General features: G+C 45.3%; 1 protein-coding gene across 6 annotated transcripts in view; it reads right to left on the bottom strand.

Annotated features, from left to right (window-relative positions):
- The window catches only part of RFX2 (regulatory factor X2), a 117,183-nt gene that overhangs the window by 39,331 nt on the left and 53,263 nt on the right, over window positions 1–24,589 (bottom strand). For 3 of the 6 annotated variants that reach the window (XM_017528328.1, XM_017528332.2, XM_017528330.2), the window contains exons 2-5: window positions 14,087–14,184; window positions 10,611–10,700; window positions 8,466–8,545; window positions 5,756–6,017 (exon numbers count right to left, since the gene is read on the bottom strand). In XM_017528328.1, the coding sequence (XP_017383817.1) occupies window positions 5,756–6,017; window positions 8,466–8,545; window positions 10,611–10,700; window positions 14,087–14,176 (522 nt within the window). In that variant the 5' untranslated portion in view covers window positions 14,177–14,184. Of the gene's footprint in view, window positions 1–5,755; window positions 6,018–8,465; window positions 8,546–10,610; window positions 10,701–14,086; window positions 14,185–15,774; window positions 15,924–24,589 lie in introns of all 6 variants that reach the window. The other 3 variants (XM_037738393.1, XM_037738394.1, XM_017528331.2) reach the window with 2 other exon arrangements.

Below are 24,589 nucleotides of genomic sequence, written 5' to 3'. Positions count from 1 at the left end.
AAAAAAAAAAAAAAGAAAGCTTTTCTTTTAAGGGCATTATATATCGTGTATCATAAACACCCTTCTTGGGCAAAAAGAAAGCTGTCAAAGGCAGAATGTTTAGCATGTTAAACTAATAAAATACAGCAGGATATTTTAACTTCAGCTGCAATTAAAATCCACTAGGCTTTTTTGATCTGCTGCTGTATTGGTCAGATTTAAACTAATAAAATGAGAAAAGTGTATTTAAAGTATGGGAAAAAGTTTAAAAAAGACAAAAGCTGGGTAGACCCTTTGTCTTCATCAGGGCCTACCATGTGATCCTCAGAGGCTGTGTGTTTTCACAGCATGGTCTCACGTGGCCCCTGGGTCTTGTGGGAGGAAGGGTCCACTGAGGGCAGCTCCCAGGGTAGAGGGGTCTCTTTCTTGTTCCCCATCGAGTGACCTTCAGTGTCCCCTGGACCCAACCCAAAGGTTAAAAAAGAAGGCCCCACTTGGGCGGAAAGGAAAAGAGCAAACCTCCCACTTTACCACCTCTGCTCCATATAGCGGAAAAAAGCACCACAGAAAATGTGCATCAAAAACTCGCCATTTGGGTAATTAACTTTTAAGATTTATAATACGGGTGACATTTTAACCAGAAATAAGTACTCGAGAGGATTGTTCACCAAGAGTCTGGAATCACTTGTCAAGGCTAAAGGTGGGGACGAGCTTCAGTCTTCGTGCTCTGTCTTCAGGACTAAGCTATGGTCCCAAGAAAGTACACTCTGACATGAATGAACTGGTGGACACCAATTGGGCCCAGCAGCTGTGTTTCGTTGCAGTCCCAGGGCTGTTGTTGTTCTTGGCTCTTGGACAGTCTCTCGAATTTCTGTGGAATCCTTGTTGAATGTTCTTATGCCAACAACAAGCCAGGAAACAACAATTGAACAGTTGGAAGCCAGGAATCAGATTCCTGTCCAAGATGATGTCCAAGATGTATGCATGTGTACGTGTGTGCGTACGTGTGTGTGTGCGTGTGTGCATGTGTGTGTGCGTGCGTGTGTGCATGTGTGTGTGTGAGAGAGAGAGAAAACAGCCTGCTCATGGATTTCTAATTGATTTAATAATTCAATTATTCCAAAGCAACCCAGATAACAAACCACAGTTACAGGGTGGTGACCCAGGGTCTAAGCAGCATGTTTGCTGCAATGAGATAATTCTAAAACCATAGAGAACATTACTGGTTCTAAGTAAATTTGTGACTTGCAATCCTAGTCTATCTTAATAAGTTGATACAGTTTGCTAAGTCAAATGTGCCACACTTGTGACAATTACTGTAGCCTGTGAGGAAAGCTTTCTGACCCATAACAACGAAACCTAGCTCCACCCAGCGCAGCCCATGGGGGAGAAGTATGTCTGGTCTGCTGGAACTGCCTGGCCTGGGGGGCTAAAACTAAGTAGCTAGGGGTAGAAGCAGCAGACACCACCCTATAATTTCACAGCCTCTAGACTGCAAGTGACTCCTCCCAAGAAGAGAGGGAGGAGGCATGGGGCACTATGCCTGTTGTCAGAGCCAGGGCCTGGGGGTCCTCTGGACATAGGAAGAGTGAGAACAGCAAGATTCATGGGGCCTCTCTGACACCACGGTGACCTCAAAATACACCAGAACCAAAACCAAACAAACAAAAAAACAAAGACAAGGCTAGACCATCACCTTCTATCTCAGGAGATTAGCCTTATACCAAAATAAGAAGTTATTTTGTAATTGAAAGTCAATCAATGCAGTCCATTATATTAACACCCTAATGAAGAAAAAAACATGCTTACATAAATGTAAAAAAGCATTTGACAGAATTCAATGTCTATTTATGATAGAGAATTCCAGAAAACTAGAAGAAGGGAACTACCTCAACGTGAGAAAGGGCATCTCTGGAAAACATACAGCTAACATCACAGTTAGCAGTGAAAGACTGAAGGCTTTTCCCTAAGGACTGGGAAAAAGGCAAGGATGTCTGTTCTTGCCACTCCTGTTCAACATTTCACTGCAAGTCCCGGCCAGTGCAAAAAGGCAAGAAAAAGAAATGACATTCTTTTGTCCATATTGGAAAGAAAGCATGAAAGCAGTTATATTTGCAGGCAACAAGAAGCTCTTGGAACTAAAAAGTGAGTTCAGCAAGGTTATAGGATACGAGATCAAAAACCAAAAAATCAACCATTTTCAAACCTTAGAAATGAACAGTTGGGCAGGGCGCGGTGGCTCACGCCTGTAATCCCAGCACTTTGGGAGGCCGAGGTGGGTGGATCACGAGGTCAACAGATCGAGACCATCCTGGTCAACATGGTGAAACCCCGTCTCTACTAAAACTACAAAAAATTAGCTGGGCATGGTGGCGCGTGCCTGTAATCCCAGCTACTCAGGAGGCTGAGGCAGGAGAATTGCCTGAACCCAGGAGGTGGAGGTTGTGGTGAGCTGAGATGGTGCCATTGCACTCCAGCCTGGGTAACAAGAGCGAAACTCTGTCTCAAAAAAAAAAAAAAAAAAAAAAAAAAAAAAAAAAAAAAAAAAAAGAAATGAACAGTTGGAAACAGAAATGTAAAGATCAGTGCCAAAAAAACCCCACAATGCCATTTACAGTAGCTCTCCAAACATGAAATACTTTGGTATAAATCTAACAAAACATATAAAAAATTTTGGATAAGTTACAAAATGCTGACAAAAGAAATCAAAGAAGATCTAAACAAATGGGGAAAATGTACCATGTTCATGGATTGGAAGACTCAACATAGTAAAGATGTCAATTCTCCCCAAATTGGTTTAGTGCAAATTAATCAAAATCTCAGTAGGATTTTTTTGTAGATATAGATAAACTGATCTAAACTTATATAGAAACTTTAAGTTTATATAAATAGCCAACACAATACGGAAGAATAAAGTGGAAGGAACCATTCTATTTAATTTTAAGACTTACTAAGGCCAGGTGTGGTGGCTCACGCTTGTAATCCCAGCAGTTTGGGAGGCCGAGGCAGGTGGAACATGAGGTCAAGAGATCGAGACCATCCTGGTCAACATGGTGAAACCCTGTCTCTACTAAAAATACAAAAAAATTAGCTGGGCATGGTGACGCACACCTGTAGTCCCAGCTACTCGGGAGGCTGAGGCAGGAGAATTGCTTGAACCCAGGAGGCAGAGGTTGCGGTGAGCTGAGATCGCGTCATTGTACTCCAGCCTGGGTAACAAGAGCAAAACTCCACCTCAAAAAAAAAAAAAAAAGACTTACTATAAAGCTATACTGTAATTAAGACTATGCTATTTGTAAAGGGATAGGCAGACAGCCCAATGGAATGGAATAGACCCACACACATATGGCCAACTGATTTTTGACAAAGGTGTTAAAGCAACCCAATGGAGAAAGTGTTTGTTTAACAAATGAGGCTAGAACAACATTTTGTTTCGTATGCCAAAAAAACAAACCTCAACTTAAACTTTACATCTTATACAAACTTAAATTGACAGGAAACAGATCTAAATGTAAAATGTAAAACTATGGTCAGGAATGGTGGCTCACACCTGTAATTCCAGTACTTTGGGAGGCCGAGGCAGTGGATCACTTGAGGTCAGGAGTTTGAGACCAGCCTGGCCAAGATGGTGAAAACCCGTCTCTACCGAAAATACAAAAATTAGCTGGGTGTGGTGGCCAGTGCCTGTAATCCCAGCTACTTGGGAGGCTGAGGCAGGAGAATCACTTGAACCCGGGAGGTGGAGGTTGCAGTGAGCCAAGATGGCACCACTGCGCTCCAGCCTGGGCGACAGAGCAAGACTTTGTCTTAAAAAAACAAAAATAAAAACCCCAAAACAAAAGTAAAACTATAAAACTTTTTAAAGAAAACAGGAGAAAATCCTCATGACGTGCAAATAGGCAAAGAGTTCTTTTTTTTTTTTTTTTTGGAGACGGAGTTTCGCTCTTGTTACCCAGGCTGGAGTGCAATGGCACGATCTCAGCTTACCGCAACCTCCGCCTCCTGGGTTCAGGCAATTCTTCTGCCTCAGCCTCCTGAGTAGCTGGGACTACAGGCATGCACCACCATGCCCAGCTAATGTTTTTTTTTTAGTTTTAGTAGAGACGGGGTTTCACCATGTTGACCAGGATGGTCTCGATCTCTTGACCTTGTGATCCACCCGCCTCAGCCTCCCAAAGTGCTGGGATTACAGGCGTGAGCCACCGCGCCCAGCCAAGCAAAGAGTTCTTAGACATGACATGGAAAGCATGAGCCAAAAAAGAAAAATTGATAAACTGAATTTGACAAAAATTAAAAGAAATTTTTTTTTCGCTGCAAAGGACACTCTTTAGAGAATGAAAAGACACACTAAAGACTGAGGAAATATTTGCAAGTCACATATCTGACAACAGACTTGTATCCAGAATATATAAAGAATTCTCAAAACTCAACTATAAGAAAACATCCAACCTAGTTAAAAAAGCAGCAAATAGCTTGAACTGACACCTCACCAGAGCATCTACCAAAGGGACATACTCACATGAAAAGCTTTTTCCCATTATTAACTATAAAGAAAATGCGAGTTGTGACCACGGTGAGGTACCAACACACATCTATCACAATGGCCAAAACCAAGAACACCAGCAACATCAAATGCTGACAGAGTGGAGCAACAGGAACTCCTGTATGTTGCTGGTGGGAATGCAAAACGGTACAACCACTTGGCAACACTGGTGGTTTCTGCTAAAGTTAAACATGTACTTTCTGTATGAGCCAGCAGCAATTCCACTTGTAGGTATATATCCAAAAGAAGGGGAAACATATGTCCTTACAAAAGCTTGCACATGAATACGTAGAGCTTCTTTATTCATAATTGCCCCAAATTGGAAACCATCCAAATGGCCCTTAACTAGTGAATGAATAAGCACATTGCAGTATAATAGAATATTACTCGGTAACAAAAAAAAGCAACTCGGATTCATGCAACAACTTGACAGAATCTCGAAGGCACCAGAATGAGTAAAAGAAACCAGTCTCAGAAGGTCACAATCTGCATGATTCCATTTATACAACGTGCTGGTAAAGATGAAACTACAGCAACAGGGAACAGATCAGTGGGTGGGGATGCGGGGAGGTTGTGACCATCAAGAAACACCACGAAGGGCTTTTCAGGGCATTGCAGCTCTGCGGCGTCCTGATTGTATACAAATCTACTTATGTCAAAACTCATAAGGCTGGACACCAAAAAGTCAATTTTACTTTGAGTTAATTTAAGAAGGAAAATAAAAGTAAACATGGAAAATCGAGTCTGAAACGTGGAGACTTCGGAAGAGCGGTTAAGTAGTTATTTTGCACATGAGCATGGCAGTGAGAACTCGGCAGGGGCTGCGGGGAAATGTCCCCGCTCCATCAGTCCAGGTGTCTCGTGGAGGGACTGATCAACGCCACTAAGAGGTTGATATTAACAACGATAACAATAATGACAACAGCAAAGGCAGCTGCAGCATCGACCAGTGGAGAGATGCCTGATGCATTCCCTTTTCACAACAGCCCATGACGCATGGCTTGTCCTCCTCTTTATACCCATGGCGAACCGAAGTTCAAACAGCTCTGCGGGCCAGCCTAGGATTGGGTGGTCCCTCTGAGGCTGGCCTGACTCCATTAAGGGGCCGCCTGGGCCCACAGCAGACGACAGCCCTCTCCGGGCCTCCGGCTGCCTCTTACTCACCGTCCCTGCCGCCGCTGCTGCGAGAATAGTCATGGCCTACCCTGCTGGCCCCGAGAGCCTCCTACATACCGTGGCTGGAGATGACCGGGAGGTGTGGGCCAGGGAGTGTCTGGTGCTGTCCATCCCCCCGTGGATGAGATAGGCTCCTGTGCTGGAGACGATGGGGCTCCCCCCGACATCCATGGTGATGCCCACCATGCTGTGGGAGGGGACTGCTGGCGGGGACGAGGCTGCCACGGTCACCTGGGCACCGCCCGACGTCTCGAAGTAAGAAGCCGCGCTGCTGGGGGCGTACATCTGAGGCTCGGGGTTGTAGGTGTAAGCCGTTCGTCTGTGAGAAAGAGAGAAGTCACGCATGGGATGCTGTCCATTTAAACGTCTTGTCTGAGTTCATGGATACCCAAACATCATGTAAAAGTGGCAGCCCCGAGAGAGCAACATATGGAGCAATTTCGGACGTGGCATATGACGTTCAAACACGGTGCAAGTTCAGAACCTTCATGTCAGGAAATCTTCAGGACCACAGGCTGGCTCATCAGGACTCACCACTTGAAAATTCTAGGCCAGGTGTGGTAGCTCATGCCTCTAATCCCAGCACTTTGGGAGGCTAAGATGGGAAAATTGCTTGAGGCCAGAAGCTTGAGACCAGCCTGGGCACATAGAGAGAACCTGTCTCTACAAAAAACAAAAGATTTAGCCAGGAGTGGTGGTGCGCACCTGTGGTCCCAGCTACTCAGGACGCTGAGGTGGAGGACTGCTTGAGCCCAGGACTTTGAGGCTGCAGTGGGCTGTGACTGCACCTTTGTACTTTAGCCTGAGCAACAAAGCAAGACCCTGTCTCTTAAAAAAAACAAAGATAAAGCTGAAAATTCTAAGTCGATATATGGGTCCCATGAGGGAGCTCCTGCATGGAGATGGAGCAGTTCTGTATCTTGACGGTGGTATTGTTACACAAATCTACACGTGGGCTGAAAATGCACAGAAATAGATACACACACACATGCAAGCCCTCACAAAGGAACCTGCAAAGCCACATGTACTCCATGTGCAAGCACACACACAAATGCTTGTGCACAAAGACTGGTAGAACTGAGTAAGGGCTGGGTAAGGCTAGGTAACAGTTTTACCCCACGTCAATTTCCAGGGTTTTTGTTTGTCTTTCTGAGACAGGCTCTCCTTCTACAGCCCAGCCTGGAGTGCAGTGGTGAAACCATAGCTCACGCAGCCTCAGCCTCCTGAGGGCAAGTGATCCTCCTGCTTCAGCCTGGGATTACAGGTGTGCGGCACAGCGGCGGCCGGGGTTACAGGCGTGCACCAGCACAGCGGCTGCAGTTACGGGCATGCATCACCACAGGTGCTGGGGTTACGGGCGTGCACCACCACAGGTACAGGGGTTACGGGCGTGCACCACCACAGCAGCTGGGATTACGGGTGTGTACCACCACACCTGGCTGGTAGATTTCCAGGTTTTGATATTGTCCTGCGTAGTGTCACCACTGGAGCAAGCTGGGGGAAGGGTACACAAACCATGTACTAATTTCACAACTTCTTACGAGTCTCTGGATATTTCAAAATGAAAAGTTTAAATAAATGAGATTGTATAAGAATTTCTAAGTGATAACAATAATCCGTCTGATCTTCCTTTAACATCTGGATTAAAGGAGTGACTATGTTGTTGAGAATGAAAATTGTAAATTTTTACTTGAGTAATGCGGCCATGGTAAAGGTGGTTAGGAGTGGCCTTTCCTTACTGGTGAGTAAGGTTTGTATACATCCTAAGGAGAGGCCCTGTGGGTGGCAAGAAGGTCCCCTTCGACCTCTCGGAGGTGTGCACTCCTGTGCCCTAACCCTAACCCATGGGGACGACGACATCACCACAGTACAATATCAAACCAAGACTGTGACCTTGGTAGGACCTGCAGACCTTGCTCTAATGTCACCAGTTTTACATGCACTTATTGTGTCTCTGTGTGTTTCATAACCTTCAACATCATGCTTTAGAGAATCACACAATTCCACCCATCACAACCCTGAGGTCACAGCCAGGTTCTCGTGCCCAGCCCCTGCACTTGTGAGGGAGCCATCAGGCCAAACGGAAACAGGCAAGCAGGTAAAAGAACTCACAACTAAAGTGAGTGGCAGGGGAGACGCACTTTCCTGCCCCAAGCATCACTCAGTTAGAGGGCAGAAAACTCTAGAAGGCCTTGAAACATGGAAAATCAAGTTCTATCAACATTATACAAAGCTAGAGTTTAACAGAGGCAAGGAAAAAAAATGCACAGAGGGGGATGGTTTCTGGATCTCAAAGACTGAGACTTCAAAATGAAGAGTTAGGATTAGTTTTTTGTTTTGTTGTGTTTTTCTTCCAAGACTATCTTTCCTAAAAGTAAAAAGTATGAAAGTCTGTGATTTCTGAAATCTCCACAGGGTTGTGATGTCCTAATCCCTCACCCACTACTCCGTTTTTTTTTTTTGACAGGGTCTTGCTCTATCAGTCAGGAGTGATCATAGCTCACTGCAACCTCCAACTCCTGGGCTCATGTGATCCTCCCACCTGGGTTTCCTGATTACCTGGGACTATAGGTACTCGTCACCATGTCTGGCTAACTTTAAAATTTTCTGTAGAGATGTTGCCCAGGTTCCAACTGCATTTTAATAGTATTTAGTGAACACATCACCAAAAGCATAAGGGAGAGGAATCCGTTCAATGCCTCCGCAGAGGGCAAAGACTGGAGTCAGGGAGAGGGTTCTGGGTGTGACCTGTGGGAGAAACACGCACATGGCTCCATTCGTGTAGACGGCATCTCCCCCTTCCACATACTGCACCTGGGCAGGATACACGTGCTGCACCGGCTGCACCTGGAACATTGGATACGCTGTTACCACCTGTCATGCCCTCGTTAGTTATCTGCAGATTATTCAGGCTAGACATGTCTTCTATTGCCTTTATGAATATTTAGTACCAATTGACAGTGTTCCCACCCACAGTCGGCACGCCTGGAAAGACACTGAAGAGATAGTAATGTACGGAAGACATATTCCAAACGGCCCACACAGTTCAGGGAGCTGCTACCGAACCCCAGAGCTCGGCGAGCCTGCCTGTGCGCCCTGGCTCCTTTCTGCCGTGGCACACGAGGGAAGCTGGGGCCATGGCCCCTCCTCTGTGTGTAGGGGTGGGCCCAGGAGCATGACAGCACCCCTCCAACGCAGTGGAAGCCAGAGTTGTGGACAGAGAGCCCTGACCTGGCTCACAGGACTGTCCCTGGTTTCTGGTTTTGTTTTTGTTTTTGCGACAGGGTCTCCCTCTGTAGCTCAGGCTGGCAAGCAGGCTGGAGAGCACATGGGGTCAATTGGATTAGACCCTACATGGCCGCTACACACCCTGTGGATGGTCGTGGCGCCCCTCCCTGGCAGAGAGGAGGGAAGAGACTGTGACAATCTGGGCAGAGTGGGAAGGAGCGGGGACTCCAGCACACCCCTGCTGACCTGTCCCCCTGCACTGAAACGTTAGTTCAGAGGCTCAGCTGACAGGCCCTGAGGGACTCTAGAGCAAGCGCTGGAAGCCAAATGCTTTGCACATGGAACTTCGAACTCCCACCGCAGAGGGCATCTTAGTGGCTGCCCATGTCCACCTTATTTTGGGTGAGAAGATGGGGGGCCGCAGCGGTGGGCTTGCTCGGGTGTCAGGATGACCTTCCCCCGGTGCCTGAAGCTGCAGGATGGGGCTGACTTGCCCCTCCTGGGACCACTGAGCATGGTATGCCCTTGTCCAATGCACAACTCCCAGAACCACAAGTTCCAGGGATTAACATCTGTTGGGTGGTGTCCCAGGGGTAGAAGTCAAATGTCAAACTCTGGGGGATTGAAATGCAGAAGTTACAGAAAGAGCTGGGCAGGCCCAGCCCCCCAAAGAGTGGTGGAAGCTTCTGGAATCACACATTGGTCTTTGTCTCCTCTCCCTTCATGGTGTCTCCGGGGAGTGCCTTGACAGACAGGAGCTCAGAGGGAGCCACTGGCCTAAGGCCCTGGGTCCCTGCTGGGCCTGTCTGAAGCCTTTTCCTTCCTGGGATCTGCAAATGTTCCTAGGGAACACACTACCAATCCAGGCAGGATCATCTTGAAGAGAGGCGCATCCTCTAGGGTCTTAAAGTTAACTCAGGTTCTTTTTATGGAGGAGCCTGAGTTAACTTTAATTCAGGATTCTGCAGGGCAGAGTTGGCAAACTCTGGCCCTGAGGGCCAAATCTGGCCCACTGTCTGTTTTTGTAAATAAAGTTTTATTGGCACACAGCCATGCCTATTTGGGTACATATCATCTATAGCTGCTTTTGCGATACAATGGCAGAGTTAAGTGGTTGTTCCAGAGGCTGCCCAGACCACAAACTCTCAAAAATGTATAATTTGGCTTCCGGAAACAATTAGCCAACCATGCCTCTAGACTGTCCCCAACCTCGTGATCTGTGTTGCTACTTGGCTGGTCAGCCATGCGTTCAAACTCTGTTCTTAGATAATTGAAATTATAAAAAGCATTTCCTCTGCTGTGCCCTCATCTGAGGATACGGCGCTCACTAGCAGATGGGTCTACCTCCCGGGAAGGGTCTGTGTTCCTTTAGTCCAGAGCCCTTTGTTTCTGTCTGCATGTTGACCTGACCTCCACCCAGCAGGTGTGGGGTGCTCACTGGCTCCCCAGAAGCTTGCTAAATTTCTGAATGAACAAAAGATCACCAGCTTTCTTGGCTTGTTGCAGAACGATCTGCAGTAAATGATTGTTTTTAATCGCACAGCTTCTGGAAGAAGCTTTTAGCTAAGAAACCGAAGCTGCCTAACAAGGAACAGCAGCCACAGAAAAGGATGCATCCTGCAGAGATTGTTCTGGATTGCTGACTGTGCCCCGGTGTGCATGGTGCTGTGGTGTTTGTCATTACCTGCTGGGGCAACTGCTGAACTCTGGGGAGGGAGATCGGCTGCATCTGGGCCCCTTTGGGAGCAGAGCTGGCTGCCTGGACCAACACCCTCTAAAAGGGAAGGGAGAGAAGGGCAGTTAGACTTCTCAGAGGTCAGTGCTGAGGACACACACAGAATGTAAGAGGCTGTTTGTCTGCTCCTATGCTGCTTTATTAAAACATAGGCAGGACTGATCAGGAGGGGCGGCGGCGTGATGGTCAGACACGTACATCCTTGCACACTCACACCGACCTGGGCAGATACAAGGCAGGTATGCGCAGGCACACAAAGCACATACATACAGTGTGCACACTCACCCCATGCACCTCACACACACATGTACATGGAAGCACATGCACCTTCACCTGCCCAGGCAGCTTTGCCTCTGTGGGCCTGTAGTCTGCAGTGAAGTGGCACTGACTGTCCCTAGTACGGAGGGGACTGCTGGGGCCTTTTGGACAGCCATCCACACCACTGCCTGGGAGAGTACTCTGTGGTGCCCCTCGGTTCTGCAGTATACCCCAAACTTTCTTTCATTTTTTTTTTTGAGATGGAGTTTCGCTCTTGTCACCCAGGCTGGAGTGCAGTGGTATGATCTCGGCTCACTGCAACCTCCGCCTCCCGGGTTCCAGCGATTCTCCTGCTTCAGCCTCCTGAGTAGTTGGGATTACAGGCATGCGCCACCACGCCTGGCTAATTTTGTATTTTTAGTAGAGACGGGGTTTCTCCATGTTGGTCAGGCTGGCATTGAATTCCCAACCTCAGGTGATCTGCCGGCCTCAGCCTCCCAAAGTGCTGACATTACAGGTGTGAGCCACTGCACCTGGCCCCTTGTTTTCATTTTCTAATGAGGTTAATGAACCCGAGGGCTCCAGGGCGGCCTCTGGCTACAGAATACTTGAGTCCAGGTGCCCTGGGTGTCTGTGTCTGGGTCCCTAGCTCCCCGACCCCCACTGCTTGCCAGCCTCCTAAGTCAAGTCTGCACATTGTGCCTTTGCTATTTTTCTGAGAGTACCAGTTGTCCACACAAAGCTATGAAAAAGGGAAGTGAACTCCTTAGAATGAACTAGAGTTGAGGGAGGAACAGGAGTGTTTTGTGTGTTTATTGAGAACTGGGGCTTTAGAAGTCATTGGCTGCAGTGCTGCGACTGTCCGGCATGAACGCTGAATGTCACGGGTAGCAGTGACTGCCAATGTATACATCATGAGGGGTGATGGGTGAGGACACACCATCCCGTGTGGCAGGAGTGGAGCTAAGGATGAAGATGGTGCTAACAAGGACGCCAGCGCAAGGGCATTCAGATTCCAGGCGCGCTGGGCACTGTGTGCTTGGGAGAATTCACAGGGCGCTGGCAGGGCCTCAGAGAGGGACCACAGTGATGAAACCTGGGATGGACACAGTGGCTGTGAGTAGCACTGAGACCTGTCCACAGTGGCTGCTGAGGAGGAGGGCAGAGTCCACCCCAGCCTGGGAGAGCCGGAGGGAGGGGCTTGGCAGGAAGGACCTGAGGGCTGACTCCTCTTGGACAGTTTCAAGTGGGCAAGGACACATATCAATTAGGCTAACGGGACAACGGCATCTGATCCCCACCTCAGATGGGTTTCCAAGACGCCCTCCCCACTGCCATATGTGCAAGAAATAAAAGCCAGAGATGTCTGACTACACTAAATCAAACAAGCTGCCTCATTGTCTGCCTTTTTATTTTTGCTGAATTGTGGTTTCTTTGTTTTATGTTTGCTTTTTTTATTTTTTTGAGATTGAATTTCACTCGTTGCCCAGATTGGAGGGCAGTGGCATGATCTTGGCTCACCGCAACCACCGCCTCTGGATTCAAGCGATTCTTCTGCCTCAGCCTCCTAAGTAGATGGGATTATAGGAATGCACCACCATGCCTGGCGATTTTTTTTTTCTTTTTTTAGTAGAGACACGGTTTCTCCTAGTCAGGCTGGTCTCGAACTCCTGACCTCAGGTTATCCACCTGCCTCGGCCTCCCAAAGTGCTGGGATTACAGGCATGTGCCACTGCGCCTGGCCCTGAATTGTGCTTTTTTAAACCGTAATCATTTCTTTTTGCTGTGCTCCTAACTTTGAGATTCCAGATCGAGGTGGTCGCCTGGCCACAGTGGACCTCTGCACACTGTGATGAGCCTCCAGCCTGGTTAACGTGGCTGGTGCCACTCACTCGGTATTTCTGTCTTCTCATGCCTTATTTCATTCCACGGCAGAAATCGAGGAGCAGAGAGAGCCTTAATGTGAAAATTCTCTCTCTGCAAATTTAAAGAATATGTTCATTCAGGTGCTACATTTCATTTTGAACCAAATCTTAAGAATTCTAAGTCATCTTTTTCCTGTTGTCACTCAGGCCGGACAGTGGTATGATTACAGCTCACTACAGCCTCAAACCACTGGGCTTAACCCATCCTTCCCCCTCGGCCTCCTGAGCAGCTGGGACCACAGACGTGCACCACTAGGCCTGGCTAATTTTATTTAGTTATTTAATTTTATTTTGTTATTATTATTTTTGAGATGGAGTCTCATCTGTCACCCAGGCTGGAGTGCAGTGGTGCGATCTTGGCTCACCGCAACCTCTGCCTCCCAGGCTCAAGTGATTCTCCTGCCTCAGCCTCCCAAGTAGCTGGGATTACAGGCGCCCACCACCACACCCAGCTAATTTTTGTATTTTCAGTAGAGACAAGGTTTCACCATGTTGGCCCAGGATGGGCTCAATCTCTTGACCTTGTGATCTGCCCGCCTCAGCCTCCCAAAGTGCTGGGATTACAGGCATGTGCCACCATGCCTGGCCCATTTTTTTTTTTTTTTTTTAAAGACAGGGTCTTGCTGTGTCATCCAGGCTAGAGTGCACTATTACAGTCATGGCTTACTGCACCCTCAACTTCCTCGGCTCAGGCGATCCTCCCATCTCAGCCTCCTGAGGAGTTGGGACTACAGGTGCAAGCCATCATGCCTGGCTAATTTTTTTTTTTTTTTTTTTTCCAGAGAAAGGGCCTGGCTATATTGCCCAGGTTGGTCTCAAACTCCTGGCCTCAAGTGATCTACCAGTCTCAGGCTCCCAAAGTGCTGGGATTACAGATGTGAGCCACTGTACCCAGCCTGCCTTCTAAATAAAGTATTTCTGTGTGAAAGGGTCATTTCCAAGTACAAGAAAACCTTCACTGAACGCGACGCAGAGACCAAGTCGAATTTGGGGGAGTGGCTTCTTTTCTATTCGTATCATTGTCTACTTGATGGGATCTTTTTAACAAATAGTGAAAAGCCAAACACAGTCAAGGAAGTTGTGCTCTTTCAACAGCAGCATTAGGGCTGAGAAGTCCATTCAGAAAAATACAGATTCCATTCTCTGCAGATCCAAGCAGTCTTCAAACACACAGGGACCGAGTCCACACTGTGGCCACCCTGTTGTTGCTGAGAGGCTGAGCGGCAGGTGGGCATGCGTTACCTGTGGGGATGCTGGCACAGGCGGGGCTGCCGCCGAGGGACGCAGAGCCACGGATGCTGGCGAATCCGCTCCACCCTCGGAATTCTGCATGCTCAGGTCTAAAGAAAGGTGGAGAGAGATTGGGTGGGCAAGGGTTGCAAGCACTGAAACCCGAAGAGGAAACTAACAAGTTCAAGACAGGGAAGGAGTTACCAGCTACATTCTTCAAAGTGGAGAGGCAGAGACCCTGGTGGTACCTCGTGAGGACGTGTGGGAACAGGCTAAAGAACTGTCCCACAGGAGAGAGGGGCCAGAGAACGTTTTCCAAATATAAAACCCTAAAAGAGCTCTATCACCACTCAATAGCAGGAATTCCTCAGCGGAAGGCAGGAACAATGCCTCTGTGTCCAAGTCTGAGCAGGTTCAACTATTCTGAAGGGCTCAATTGTTTACTCATTTACTCAGCAAATCAAAAGCTCTGGGTGAGTGCCTGCCACTTGGGGAGCTACTACACCCCAAACGACAATGGGAGCAACTCTAAGGCTGGGTTTCCCCACTGTGGCACCATCGATGTTTGAGCTGGATAGTTCTTTGCTGTTGGAAGCCCATCCTGGGCACTGCAGGCTGCTGAGCAGCACACATTCCATGCCAGGAGCACCCCCACCCCAAGCTGTGGCAATCACAACTGTGTTCAGATATTGCCAAGCGACCCAGGGGGGCAGTATGAGAACCACTGGCGAGGGAGAGAAAAGGTGATCTGCAGAGGGTGTAAATGGTACATTTTATCCAGGGCTGGATAAAAGCCCTCACGAATTTTGGCAGTAAGTAAAAACCGCCTTCTCTTCAAAGCCATCTTTGCCTGCAGTAAAGTATAAACATATATATTTCTTTGCTGCCAGAGGCACACATCTTTCAAACAGATAGTTTTAAAATTCTATATAAAATGACTTATTTAATATTGTGGCAGATGAAACAAATTTGTCCCATGAAAATGCTAAAATTAAAAGTCTTCACTTTTAAATAAACAATCGGCTCTGTTGAACACTGGAGACATAGTTAAGTAAACACACTTAGGTGAGGAGGTGGCTTTGTGATCAGGCACACCAGTCCCCCATCCTGGCGCCAGCTCTGAGCCTGTCACCCTCCCAGTGGGGGGGTCTCCATGGCTCCTGCCTGATGGGGGGCAGTGAGGACTGAACCGCAGGCAAACATCACAGGGCACGTGACATAGTCAGAACACAACAGACATTTGCTACGACTTTTATGTTTCTCTTATCACCCCAGTGTTTTTATCTCTAAGAATGAGTAAAACAAAATTTAAGCCTTTTAAAAATCAAAAGCAAAACTTATAATTAAACTAATTTACCTAAGGAAAGCAGAAAGGGGTATGTGTGTTTGAATTCGAGTGTGCTGGTTTAATCCCATCTGTACTGCTGGGGACCATTCCCTGACTACCACCACTGCGCCCCCCATTCCCCTCCCAAATCCCTTTGGTGCAACCCAGAGTCTGGGATTTTTTGTTTCTGTGTGAGCCTGACTCACTTCTCACCACTAGATGTCCCCAGAGCCACGTGGTGATTGGCTGGGCGTTAACGAAACCTTACACAGCCCGACTTCTCCTACCTTCGATTCTTACAAAAGATTGTAAATTTCCCATAGTGTATTTCCTGAGTCCTCAGCTCCCTCTCTCTCTCTTTGACAGAACTGACCTTTGGAATTTTTCTGTTGGAAGTGGCTTTTATTCAGTTTCCTTTAAATGCTTAAATCAGTCATTTGCACACCACACACCATGCTGTTCTCATCTGAAGCCAAGTGGGTAGCGTCAGTGATACTAGGAGGAGATAATGTGACTAGAACTCTTTGTGAAGAGAGTCCACCAGTGATAAAGTGAGAACGCTGACTTGACTAAGACCAGTTCCTTGTACCACAGGTGGAAATCATTTTGCTTCAAACTCCAGATCTTATTTAAGTAAGGAGAGCCCATGAGAGTGTTGGGCTATATGGTGAGACCATGTTCTGTCCGCCATGGCCAGAACGCACCTTCCAGAATGCAAGTTATTCTGAGTCACAGGCATTTACACATGAATGTGTTCCCCTAATTTATTAGTATTGTTACTGCTATTATTTTGAGATGGAGTCTTACTCTGCTGCCCAGGCTGGAGTACAATGGCGTGATCCTGGCTCACTGCAACCTCTGCCTCCTAGGTTCAAGTGATTCCCCCACCTCTGCCCTCTGAGTAGCTGGGATTACAGGTACCCGCCATCATGCCTGGCTAATTTTTGCACTTTTGTAGAGATGGGGTTTCACCATGTTGGCCAGGCTGGTCTCAAACTCTTGACCTCAGGACATCCACCTGCCTCGGCCTCCCGAAGCCTGCCACTGGCCTGTTCCCCTAATTTAACACACTATTTGCCATGTGCTGGTTTATAGGTCAGACCAACGAGTCTGTGGCTTTCTGCTGGGGGCATGCCTCAATTCACAAATGCTTAGATGGCAGACAGCATCAGCCTCCACCCCCCAGCATCAGAGGACAGAGTTCTCTTAAAGAGAGAGAGCCACAGAAGGGGTGAATCCCCAAATCCTCCTACAAAATACATCTGAATCTTTGGCTAAGCAACTACACCACAAAGGTGTGGGGGAGATACCAGCGGTCTTGGGGAAAATCCAGCAGTGCAAAGATAAAAAAAAATCAAGTGAAAATTTTAACAGCTGCCTGCTGCAGGAGGGAGAGTTTGAATCTAGCCAAGTCACTTGCCTTCAGGGGAACTCAGCTGAATCCACAGATTCTACAACACATCATTTATGTCCAGGACCCAGTAAAAATCCTGAACTATGAAAAGAAACAGGAACATGTAACCTACACTCAAAAGAAAGAGTAACAAATGAAAAGAAAAAAGAAAAACTGTTAATTATAGCCAAACCCAAGATAACCCAGATGATACAGAAAGCAGACAAGGACTAAAGGAGCTACTAAAAACAAGTTCAAGAACTTAAAGGAAGTTATATACATAATGAATGAACATATGGGACTCTCAACCAAGAAACACAAAGTATAAAAAGAGAACCAAATAGAAATTCTGGAGCTAAAAAGTACAATACCTGAAATATAAACTGAACTAGATGCACTCAACTGCTGATTAGAGATAATGGAAAGAGCTAGTGAACTTAAAGATAGATAAAAAACATTCACCCAATTGAAGAACAAAGAGAAAAAATATGAAGAAACATGAATAGAACAAGCAGTCCAACAGAGATGTAACCAGAGTCCCAGAAGAGAAAAACAGAATGTAAGAGAAAAAAATATTTAAAAGTGGCCAAACACCTCTATATTTGGTAAAAGATATCAACTTAGAGGTCCAAAAATCTCAACAAACCATAAGAAGAGTAAATACAAAGAAAGCCAAGATAGATATGCCATGGTTAAACTGTTAAAAGAAGTAAAGAAAAAATCTTGAAAGCGGTCAGAGAAAAACTACATTATTATATTCAGAAAACAATGGCAAGCAGAAGACAATGGGACAATGGAATGATTTTTTTTTTTTCTTTCTGAGATTGAGTCTTGCTCTGTTACTCGGGCTGGAGTGCAATGGCGTGATCTCAGCTCACTGCAACCTCTACCTCCTGTGTTCAAGTGATTCTCCTGCCTCAGCCTCCTAAGTAGTTGGGATTACAGGCACCCACCATCATACCCAGCTAAATTTTGTATTTTCACCATGTTGGTCAGGCTGGTCTCAAACTCCTGACCTCAGGTGATCCACCTGCCTCAACCTCCCAGAGTGCTGAGATTACAGGCATAAGCCACCGTGCCTGGCCTGGAATGACATTTTCAACATGCTGGGGGGAAAACCCTATCAGCCCAGAATTCAGTCTCCAGCAAAACTATTCTTAAAAACTGAAGGTAGAATAAAGAGGTTTTTTGCGTAAACAAAACCTGATAAATTTTTCTGTCTACCCTATGAGAAATGCTAAAGGAAGTTCTTCGGAATGAAAGGAATTAATACCAGATGGTAAATTTGGATCTATTAGAAGGAGTAAATATCACTTAAAATGATAAATAAATATGCAGGTAATTATTTAAAAAACTGTATTTTTTCTTTTCTTCTCTTTATTTTAAATACATAAAACTATTTGACAAAAACTTCATAACACGCATTGTGGGGTTTATGTCACATGTACATGTTCTCTGACAATTATAACAGAGTTTGGGGACAAATTAAGTTATACATTCAAGGTTCTTGTATTTTATCTAAGGTAGTAACATGTTAACTCTGTAAATTGTGATAAATTAACAATGCACATTGTAACCTCTGAAGCAACCACTAACAAAAAAATATACAAAAAGGTATAGCTAAAAAGCTAATAGAGAAATCAAATGAAATCCTACTTAACATATTTGATTATCCAAATAAGGCAAGAAACAAAGAACAGAGAAACAAAAAACAGATGATACAAATAGAAAGCAAATGGCAGAATTATTTTGCTAAATCTAGGTATATTAATATTACATTAAATGTAAATAAGACACTTGAATGAAAAGGCAGAAATGATCAGCCTGGATAACAATCAAGATCCCGTTATATGCTCCCTAAAAGAAATCCTCTTTAAAAATAAAGGCACGCTTAGGTTGAAAGTAATAGAATAAAAAGAGACCCACTGTGTAAACTCTGATCTTAAGAAAGCTGAAGTGGCTAAACTAATCAGACAAAAAGACTCTGAGAAGAGAAATATTGCTAGAGATTCTAGAGACAACGACAAGACAAGGAATATTACTGGAGATAAAATTTCATCATGATAAGATTACCAATTTTTCAGGATGACATAATGATTACAGATGTGTATGTACCTAGTAATAAACACACCTGAAAAATACATAAAGTAAAAATTAACAAAACTAGAGGAGGAAATAAACAATCATAGTTGGAGATTTTAAAGATCCTTCAGTAATTTTGACAGAAGAACTAAGCAAAATTATTAGTAAGGCTAAAGAATATCTGAATTATACCATCGACCACATAGATATAATTGACATTTATAGAATACTACAATCAAAACCTGCACATTCTTTTCAAATGCACATGGAATATTAACTATGATGGGTCATGTTCTGGGCCATAAAACAAGCCTCAATACATTTCAAAAGACTGTAATTACACAGAGCATGTAGGCACTTTGACCACAATGGAGTAAATTAGAGATCAATAAGAAGGTTAGAAAAGGCCGGGTGTGGTGGCTCAAGCCTGTAATCCCAGCACTTTGGGAGGCCGAGGCGAGTGGATCGCGAGGTCAAGAGATCGAGACCATCCTGGCTAAGGCCAATGGGTCACTTGATGTGAGGAGTTCAACACCAGCCTGTCCAACATGGTAAAAGCCTTCTCTACTAAAAATATAAAAATTAGCCGGGTGTGATGGTACGCGCCTGTTGTCCCAGCCACTAAGGAGACTGAGGCAGGAGAATTGCTTGAACCCAGGAGGTGGAGGTTGCAGTGAGCTGAGATTGCGCCACTGCACTCCAGCCTGGACGAGAGTGGCTCTGTCTCAAAAAAAGAAGAAGAAACAATAAAGAACAAAATTAATAAAATTAGAAACTCCACAAACAGTGGAGAAAGTAAACAAAATCAATATTTCTTCAAAACTGAAATTTTTTCAAAAAAAGAAAGGAGCTATCAAGCCATGAAAAGACATAGAGGAAACTTAAACACATACTATGAAGTGAAAGAAGTCAGTATGAAAAGGCTACATACACTATGATTCTAATTAAAGAACATTTTGGAAAAGACAAAACTGTGGCAACAATAAAAAGATCAGTGGTTGTCAGGGATCAGAGAGATGAATGAGAAGGCGGAGCGCAGAGGATTTTTATGACGGTGGAACTATTCCATATGGTACTATAATGGTGGACACATGTCATTATACACTTGTGCAAACCATAGAATGTGCAACACCAAGAGTGAACTCTCGTGTAAACTATGAGCTTTGGGTGAGAATGCTGTGTTAACGCAGGTTTCATCAATTGTAAAAAATGCACAGCTGGTGGGGGATGGTGATAACAAGGGAGGCTGTGCATGTGTGGAGGTATGGGGCATATGGGAAATCTCTGGATTTTCCTGTCAATTTTGCTGTGAATCTAAAACCACTCTTTAAAAAAGCAAGTCTTGGCCAGGCGTGGTGGCTCACGCCGGTAACCCCAGCACTATGGGAGGCCGAGGCTGGTGGATCACCTGAGGTCAGGAGTTCAAGACCAGCCTGGCTAACATGGCAAAACCCCATCTCTACTAAAAATACACAAATGAGCCAGGTGTGGTGGTGGGCGCCTGTAATTCAAGCTGCTCAGGAGGCTGAGGTGGGAGAATCACTTGAGCCCAGGAGGCAGAGGTTGCAGTGAGCTGAGATCCTGCTACTATACTCCAGCGTGGGCAACAGAGCAAAATTCCATCTCAAAAAAAAAAAGCAAGTCTTTAAAAGAATTAATTAACAACCTCCTCCTAGAAAGACTGATAAGAAAGGAAAAAAAAAAACCCAAATTGCCAATATCAGGACTGAAATGAGATATACTACAGATTCTACAGAAATCAAAATGATAATAGGGAACCATTACAAACAACTTTAGCCCATAAATTCAATGACATATAAGATGAACACTTATTCAAAAAACACAACATAACAAAACTGACACATGATGAAATGAAAAATGTGAATGTAGTACATACAACAAAAAAATTGAATACGTTATTGAAAATTTGCCTACAAAGAAAACATCAGACACATATAGTTTTACTGGTGAATGCTATCAAATATTAAAAACGGAATCATTACACAAATGCCACCAGAAAATTTTTAAAAAGAATACAACTCATTTTATGAGGTCAGTAAACCCTGACACCAAAACTTGACAAATATACTACAAGTATTTAGAATATAAAATGCAAAAATAATTTAAAATATTAATAAATCAAATCCAGCAACAAATAATATAACTCACACATATTATGAATTTTTTTTTTTTTCTAATGGAGCCTCAGCCCTTTTCTTCCTCAACTGGATTTTGACAAAGGTGCCAACGCAATTCAACAGAGAAAGAAAAGTCTTTTAAACAAACAGTGATGGATCAACAGGATATCCATACTGGGGAAAAGAAATGAACCCTGACCCCTATCTCACACTATACATAAAAATGATTTGAAGTTAGAACATAAACTTACACATAAAAGCTAAAACTATAAGACTTCTCAGAGAAGACATAGGAGGTAAGACGAAGGTTTCTTAGACAGAATGTAGAAAGTAAATAAGCATTAAAAAAGTGACAAATTAGATTTCACCAAAATTTAAAAGATTTTACTAAGAATATGAATAGGTAAGCCACAGTCTGGGAGAAATATTTGCAAAACGTATCGGATAAAGGGCTTTTATCCTAATATGTGTGTGTGTGTGTGTATAAATATATATTTTATATATATGTGTGTGTATATATATATATATATATATATTCCTACAATTCAATATAAGAAGACAAATAAGCTAAAAGGAAAAATGGGCACTTCACAAAGCAAGATATACAGATGCCCAAAAGTATACGAGTAGTATTCAACCTCGTTAGTCACTAGGGAAATGCAAATTCAAACTATATCAAGATATCGCTAAATACTCACTAGAATGGCTAAAGCTGACAAGTCTAACAACATACAATGTTGTAAGTACATGGAGCAACTAAAACTCTCACACATCCCTGTGTGTAGACACGAAATGATGCGACCACACTGGAAAGAGGTTTGGCAGTTTTCTAGAAAGTTAAACCTGCCCTTTAAGCCAGAATTCCTCTTGTAGTTATTTTTATCCAAGAGACATGAAAACATATCTTCAAAAAAGAATAATAACTTGTATAAGCATGTTCATAGCAGCTTTTTGTTTGCTGGTTTTGTTTTTGAGACAGGGTCTCGCTCTGTCATCCAGGATAAGGTACAGTGGCACAATCACGGCTCACTGCATCCTCGACCCCCGGGCTCAAGCGATTCTCCCACCTCAGCCTCCTAAGCAGCTGGAACTGCAGGTGGACAGCACCATGCCCAGCTAATTTTTGCATTTTTTGTAAAGATAGGGCTTTACCATGTTGCCCAGGTTGGTCTCAAACTCCTGGGCTCAAACAATCTGCCCACCTCAGCCTGGTTCATAGCAGTTTGATTCAGTCGCCAAAAAGCAGAAATAACGCAAATGTTTCTCATCAGGAGAGTGGATGAGAAATTGCAGACTGTGATGATTTCAAGGTGCATATTGAAAACCCTAAAACTGGCCGGGGGCGGTGGCTCACGAGGTCAAGAGATCGAGACCATCCTGGTCAACATGGTGAAACCCCGTCTCTACTAAAAATACAAAAAATCAGCTGGGCATGGTGGCGCGTGCCTGTAATCCCAGCTACTCAGGAGGCTGAGGCAGGAGAATTGCCTGAACCCAGGAGGCGGAGGTTGCGGTGAGCCGGGATCGCGCCATTGCACTCCAGCCTGGGTAACAAGAGAGAAACTCTGACTCAAAAAAAAAAAAAAAAAAAAAAAAAAAAAAAAAAAAAAAAAAAAAAAAAAAAAAGAAAACCCTAAAACTATCATAGAAATGGAAAAGAAGGGCAGCGCTAAAAAGCTAATAGAGAAATCCCACCGGAATACTCTTCATGAATACAAAGGAATTAATTACTGAATTCACAATGTATGAATGAATCTCAAAATCATTATGCTGAGTGAAAGAAGTTGAGTCCAAAAGAGTAGATGAGTGGAATAAAACTAAAGTTAAAAAAAAAATCATAACGGCGGGGAGAGGGGCGAGAGTGACTGGAAGGGACAGGAGGGGACGCTCCAGTGAGATGGACACATTCCGTATGATGTACCATGAGGGGTTACATGAGTCTCAATTTGGTGATATTAGCCAGCTAAGTTTGTTCACTTACTGTATGTAAATTTTAACAACAACAAAGCCTGTACAAATGTAAGGGTGGAGAGGAGGGAGCGTGGGCGGGAATACCCAGGTGCTATAGGAATGGCAGGGCCCTGACACCCTGTAGAGGGTGGTGGCTTCTTCAGTTTCATTGCGGTTGTGTGTTTTACTTCAAGGATGTCTGAAATTTCCATGATAAACAAACACACCCACACAAGACAACAGTGATGAGCTGCTGGCCCAGCAGAAGGAACGCCTCATGGTCCTGGGAGTGCTTCCAGGTGAGTGCGGTAGCTCACATGGTCCTCCCAGAATGGGTGATGCTGGATCCTGAGTAACTCTTCCACCTGGCAGAGGAGGGGGCAGCAGAGACGGGAAGAGGGCAGGGCCCCTAGGGCGTGGGTGTGGGTATATTTTACGTAAAGGCCACAGGGCACAGGGATGCACACTGTGGAGCACCTTTGCGGCACCCAGTTTGGGAATCCCTCAATCCAGTGCAGGACAGTAGGTGCGAGTGAGTGGAGGCCATGCTTCGTCTCTGAACCTGAATCTGCCATGGTAACTTGGACTCATTCAGTGACTGCCCCGTGGTCCTTGCTTTCTCGAGTTCCTTTGTCCTCCCTCCTGTTTTTCTTCCCGTAATGAGGACCTGGGCAGTCTTTGTCTGACTACCTTCCCCTGTGTCCCCTTAGACTGGGTTACAGGAGCCTCAGAACAGCCAATAGAAAGAGGAGGCGCTGCAGACACCTGTCACCCAGCCTGGCCCTGCCTGGCCAACGGGCTTGGCTGGCCCAAAGCTCCCTCCCTCGTGGCTCAGAAACACGCCGGGAGTGCTGTTTATAGGCCGAGCACGTTTCATTTACCATCTGGTCCAAGATCAGGGCGGGCATGAAATAAAGGGGAAAGCACAGAACCAGTGCTGCAATTTCCCCTCCTTGGCCGGCAGCAGCCTTTGGAATCCACCAAATGCGCATTTGACCTTGAACGAACATTCAAATGAACCAGATGTGCACTTGACCTTCTGGAGCCACTGAGGAGTAAAACGCGCCAGTGGGAACATCTCTCGTGGCTTCCTGACTTCATGTGAGGGGGCACAGGAGAGACGCAGCTAGAAGAGGCCCTGGACTATGGCCGTGATGAATGAATCTGCCTGGGCACAAAGGGAAGAGGCTTCTGTTTACAGAAAAATACTTCCATCACCTAGTAACCAGCAATGTCAGGAAAGGAAATGCAGAAAAGGCTGAGAGCAGTTTCTGGGCCTGTTCCTGGCTGGGCCGCTGACTCACTGCGACCTTAAGCAATCTCTTTTCTATTCCTGTTCCTCCATATGCCAAATGGAGCTGTCACCTGCCTTGCATAGTTCAGATCAGTATTTAGACAACGTTTTGTCATCTTTGGTGATAATTGGGGCAGAGTTAGCCGAGTGGTTTTAGTTACTTTCATTCTGATTGGCTAACGAGCCTTGGCTTTTGGAAGGCACATGGCCTCCTCCGGCCATTGGCTCCTCCTCTCCTGGTACTCGCTGGCATCCAGATGGTACCAGAGTTCATCTGCCTTAAGAAAGCAATTAATTTCTTCCCTCCAAACGAGAAGGAACAAGCCCGGAG

This window comes from Cebus imitator, unplaced genomic scaffold (assembly GCF_001604975.1).
Source record: "Cebus imitator isolate Cc_AM_T3 unplaced genomic scaffold, Cebus_imitator-1.0 Scaffold53, whole genome shotgun sequence".
In the NCBI taxonomy this organism is placed as follows: domain Eukaryota; kingdom Metazoa; phylum Chordata; class Mammalia; order Primates; family Cebidae; genus Cebus; species Cebus imitator.
Note: the sequence above shows the minus strand (reverse complement) of the source record. Positions and strands in the feature narration are given on the sequence as shown.